Raw genomic sequence first — 5,298 nt, 5'->3', positions numbered from 1 at the left:
CTGCTGTGTTTTCACTTCAACAAGCAAATTCACATTTCACACTTTGTCAAAGTACTTGACGTCACTAAAAATCTTAACTGCTGAAAACGAATAGACTTTCTGGCCAAACCCCTCCGACCTCACAATTTGGTGAGCTCAAAATGATTTGGTCACAGCGCCTCCTGCTGAACATTTACATGCAGCGCAGAACTCAAGTAAAGCGCCATCTAGGCGGCGTGGTGCATTATGGGTAGGCCGCTTGGGATCACACGGAGGGAACTCGGATTTGGAAAGTTGTTATATTTAATCTAATAATGTAATTATAAACAGTCAGCAAAAATCAAACAAAGACCTTTTCTCATTCGGATTGTTGTAGTAGCTGGCCATGGTAAGCAACTATGTACGACAGCTCCAGTATTTGTCATAACCTTTTAGCGACAAATATTTACCAAAAATCAATTAAAATACATTTTCGCATTCTGATTGCTGTAGTAGCTTGCATTGCTAAGCATGTAAAACAGACTCATTTGAAATGGTTAAAATATTAAATCATTCTCCAGAAATTGTATCTGCACAATAAACACGTGCACTTATTCCAAAAGTATTTGGAATGTCATGATTGGATTTGTACAAGTGAGCATTCGCGCAGCTGGCGACAAACGAGCGAGAGACGGTTGAGGTCGAACCAAACGAACTTTTATTGAACATCTACGAGCCTATTTGTCCTCACGCTTGTTGAAGCAGTACGTGAGGCAACACTTTCCGCAGTAATGGCGGTCAAAGTGGCTGGCCATGAACACGCCGGCGCCACACTCGTCCGCTGGGCACTCGCGCCGAAGACGGTGGATCTTACCGTTCTCGTCCACCTGCCGAGACAAAAATGTCAGTCGGGCGAGCATCGGCCGAAAGAAATTGCTCGCGCGCGCTGACCTTGTAGTATTTGAGCACGGCCAGCTTGACCTTCTTCCTCTTGTGTTTGTTCTTCTTGGGAGTGGTGTACGACTTCTTCTTCCTCTTCTTGGCGCCGCCGCGCAGCCTCAGCACCAAGTGGAGGGTCGACTCCTACAAACACGGATAGTCCAATTTCACATTTACGCGTGCAACGGATCACATCAACAAAATTACGAAGTCCTTCATTCAGCAAATAGTTCATTTATAAAATGCTAAATGCATGCTACAAAAAACAGTTACATGCTTGTACATTTTTTTTCAAGTCTACATTTCATAATTGTATTCACATTTAGGTACAATTTTACTTTAATGAAATATCTTCATTTCAATTTATGTTTACGTTTCTAACTGTGAAATTCCTGCAATTTGGCAACTAAGGAGCACAATGTGATTGAGGTGAAGCTCTTTTTCACGCAGCTTCAAGTCGAGAATCGTTGGCAAACATTTGTCCGAGGAGCCAACGCGCGTCACCTTCTGGATGTTGTAGTCGGACAGAGTGCGTCCATCTTCCAGCTGCTTGCCAGCAAATATCAGCCTCTGCTGGTCAGGAGGAATTCCTGCATGCAAAATCCAATCAATGAAAAAAGGGTCAGAAAAGCACAAAGGGGATGAAATTCACAAGACCAGTCCTGAACACGCAGAGTTGATTTTGGACCAACAAACGAGATACAACCAGTGGTGGAAAATTGCTATTACAAGTGTGTCTTGTTGTAATTAGCAAGTTTCACTTCTTATTATTTTTTGAGCCGTAAATGAAGCCAACATTCATCAGTGCTGCTTTATGGTAAAGACCATCACTTCTTTGCACTTTTACTCGCACCTTGGCCCAGCATCAACATGTCAGTACTTCCTTTTCCGAGATGTCGCGTTCGTGTCTTCACATGACATTTAACGTAATGCGACTAAACTTAAAGAAAGCGTTGGAGCAAACTTACCCTCTTTGTCTTGGATTTTGGCCTTGACATTTTCGATCGTGTCTGACGGCTCAACCTGTTCAAGAGAACAACAAGAGTCAAGCGAGTGAAAAGCGTTTCACGAAGACGTCATTTTACATCGAAGTTGACGTGCGTCACGCGCTTCTGTCGACTTTAAAAGCAACATGTCAACTTGTGTCACTTTTACGCTAGCTGCACGTGTTTAGAAGGTTCGGCTAACTAACAGCTAGTTGCGCTTAGCGTCGGCAAACATGCTCCGAAACCTTCTCAACTCGACTCTGCCTGACGCTCAATAACAATGAGCGCCGCTAAACACTAAATGAGCGAGTAGTGAAGCTTCCATGTGTTCTAATGTAGACATTTTGAGAGTGCGTTGAAACGTGGACACCGCCTCGCTCACCTCGAGGGTTATAGTCTTCCCCGTGAGGGTTTTGACGAAAATCTGCATCCTGGCGCCCAATCCACCTAGACGAAACAAACACAAGACGGGTTTGCGCTGGCGTGCTTGCTGTAAAATATTGCAATTTGCGGAGAATATTCAATTAAATCGGGAGCGCCATGTTCCTTTCGGCTCACCTCAAATGGCGGAGCAGCAGAAAAGAGGGCCTTTAGCTTCTCGCGCGGGGTTTTCTAACACACTTTACACGGGCTAGGTGCCCACTGCGATGCCCGATCAAAAACGCCCCCTCCCCGTCAAGTTTTTATTTATTTATTACACGTTTATATGGGTAGGCTACTTATTTGTTCAAATGTGTTATTTCACAAGTGCTATTTTTTTTTTAGATGGACCTTTACACTATAAAGGTAAGCATAGAAACGCTGGCAGTGCCGTCTTCCACAATGTTGACACGGGAAAATTCGGAACGAAAGAAGAACGTCCACAAAAGACAAATACGTGCTTATTTTCACGACATCGGGGACGACACATAAAACCCTAACGTGTGAGGGTGTTGAACCGCGATTACAATATTTGACGCCACTTTTAGGAACATGAGAAACAATACCTGCAGTGTCCACCCAGAAGCGTAGTTTGATTTTGACAAATGAATGGCAGATGAACAGCAGGTGGCGCTAATGTTCAGGAGCTTTCAAAGGAGATTCCAGTGATTCACGCATCAGTTTCCTTTGGTAAATATGAGGGAAATTCTGAATTTGTAAACTCCACAGCGTTATCCTATTCTCAAAAGGCCTGTATCATAAAATATCTTACTACTGAGATGTTTTTGGGGGCCTCTGCCTTCTTTACATTCGATAAATGTTGCCCAAGATTTGTAATGTGTGACCTTGATCTAGTGACAGGTCAAAGTCATGGTTAAACTATGATATCTATTTTGTCAGGCGTATCAAGTGTTGTGTAGTGGTGTAAGGTCAACAACGGAAACACAGAAAACCCCAATTTGATCGTGACTCAAATTGCTCGAACAACGGTGTAGTAGCTCATTGAATGGTCGACCACTTTTTTCCTGTCAGCGATATGTTCACTTCAATCCACATTGGTATTGATACTAGCATCCATGTAGGTCTTAGCAGCAAAACGGATGCATTTAACAGTTAATCATGTAGTGTTTATCATCAATCAGCCATGGCTCGCCAGAAACTAGCTGGTGAACATGTTACATTTTACAGCGACAGATAATGTCGCACAAATGCTTCGAACGCGTGATGAAGAGCTGAAAGAGTTACGTGGAGTCATGACACAGCAAAATGACAAAGTGGAAATGTGCTTTGTCATACTGCTGCTGCCCCGACTTGCTAATCAATAAACGTCAATGGAGCCAAGCCAATGTGAGTCAGCATGAATATCACCTTTGTGCTAGTTTTTTTTTAATGCTTTCCACCAAAGAAGTCAATCAATGTAATTTGCTTTGATGGTTTTTGTTTGTTTAGTTTTTTTGCAGAGGGAATTTGATTTCCATGGCAGTGGTGAGACGGGTCGCCGGTAAACAAACAACCTTTTGGTTGTCAATTTCCTCGGGGCGTGTTAGCTCCGCGAGTGTATTTCATACACTGTGGTGATGACACAAAGACGTGTGTGTGTTGGGCACTGATCTGAATCTATGACTGGATAGTCGATAGGCCAAGACTTTTGAAGTTGCGAGGCCGCCATATCGCTCTTCTCAAGATACGTTTCTCGCCATACGATCCTATACATTTACGGAATCCAAATTGGAGACCGTTTGAGATCGTACTTAGCAGAAACAGCTTGGACTTCTGATGTTTTACATTTGCTAAACAAGAGGACTTTTTACAACTTGCCTTAAATACGTGTATAAATAATATGCTTAATGATGTTTACAGGACCAAACTTGTATTTTTTTTATTTTTATTTTTTACTTAACTGCTTGTCACTAACTGTGTCTGTTAAGTGCCAAATGCTACACTATGTTGCCATTTTCCTTTTTTGTTTGTCACCCGCGTGTCAAAACAGTGAGTTTGTAAGTAAATAGTGTGAATTGTTGCTAAGCGACCGGCGCTATCCGAGCAGCTGTCGTCATGATCTGACTCCATTGGGCCAAACTAAACATAACTTTGTGTGTCAGCCTGCGACAACTGTTACACAAACACGAGGGCACGATGAACCATATTTAGTTTGAAATCAAGCAGAAGTTTTTAAGATGCAGATCAAGTCTATGTTTTGACTTACAAGTTGGATTTGCTCTATGGCTAAGCTCGTAACTCAATGTACTCATTTTTAACCATTGAAACAAATTGACAAGCCGTTCATCTGGTCCAGCCTCTTGTTGGCAAATCCTTGAACCGGGATTGAATTTGAGGAATAAAACAAAATTCAGCCAACGTACTGAAAGTTGATGCTGTGGATTTTTCATTTGGTGCTGTTGGGGTTCCGCGGATCTTTCCGCTTGGAATGATGCGTCAGTGGAAGTTCACACAAATGTGACATTTTCTATTTCAAGCCTCCAACTCTGTTGTTGTGTGTCGTGAAGTTGATTTGGGGGATTCTGTCTTTCCTGCGTCCTTGTGCAACATTTGAGCAGAACTGGAATTGATGTTGATTTGGGGGCTTCACCCATTGATGAGAAGGCCTGAATGCGATGACTTGAATTTCTATCCCACAGTCTCACCTGCATCCTTCTCCAATGATGGCAAGGACTCAAATCGGGATTTGTTGGATTGGATCCACAGATTGGAATCATTTTTGAATGCAAAGTCAGACAGCGAAGAAACCGAGAAGCATCCAGACCTTTTCACGCCGGTCCTCCTCCTCCGAGTCTCATTCTTATTCCGAGCGGTCGTCTGCGCTTTCACCCGTACGTGCTTCCGTGCTTGAAATAGATCAGGTCAGGATGACGTGTAACTTTAGATTCCAAACTCAAGTCCAACTCTTTTCAGTCCCATTTGCGTTTCTTTCCGAAAGAAGACAGATCCAGAGCAGGGTTCGAGATCATGCAAAAAGTTATGCGCAGCAACTGTA

General features: G+C 43.0%; 1 protein-coding gene across 2 annotated transcripts; it reads right to left on the bottom strand.

Moving 5' to 3' along the window:
- Positions 1–653: 653 nt before the first annotated feature.
- On the bottom strand, positions 654–2,894 carry rps27a (ribosomal protein S27a). Of its 2 annotated transcripts, none has more exons than XM_077582425.1 (6): positions 2,870–2,894; positions 2,266–2,330; positions 1,866–1,920; positions 1,402–1,487; positions 910–1,041; positions 654–845 (listed from the first exon to the last, which is right to left on the bottom strand). In XM_077582425.1, exons 2-6 carry the CDS (start codon positions 2,311–2,313, stop codon positions 696–698), a joined length of 471 nt encoding a protein of 156 aa, XP_077438551.1. In that variant the 5' UTR covers positions 2,314–2,330; positions 2,870–2,894; the 3' UTR covers positions 654–695. The 2 variants fall into 2 exon arrangements, with proteins under 2 accessions (XP_077438551.1, XP_077438550.1); XM_077582424.1 differs by lacking the exon at positions 2,870–2,894 and adding an exon at positions 2,442–2,512.
- Between the last annotated feature and the right edge of the window lie 2,404 nt (positions 2,895–5,298).

The sequence above is a fragment of the Vanacampus margaritifer genome, chromosome 12 (genome assembly GCF_051991255.1).
Source record: "Vanacampus margaritifer isolate UIUO_Vmar chromosome 12, RoL_Vmar_1.0, whole genome shotgun sequence".
Classification (NCBI taxonomy): domain Eukaryota; kingdom Metazoa; phylum Chordata; class Actinopteri; order Syngnathiformes; family Syngnathidae; genus Vanacampus; species Vanacampus margaritifer.
The sequence above is the reverse complement of the archived record's forward strand: the minus strand, read 5'-3'. Positions and strand labels throughout refer to the sequence as shown.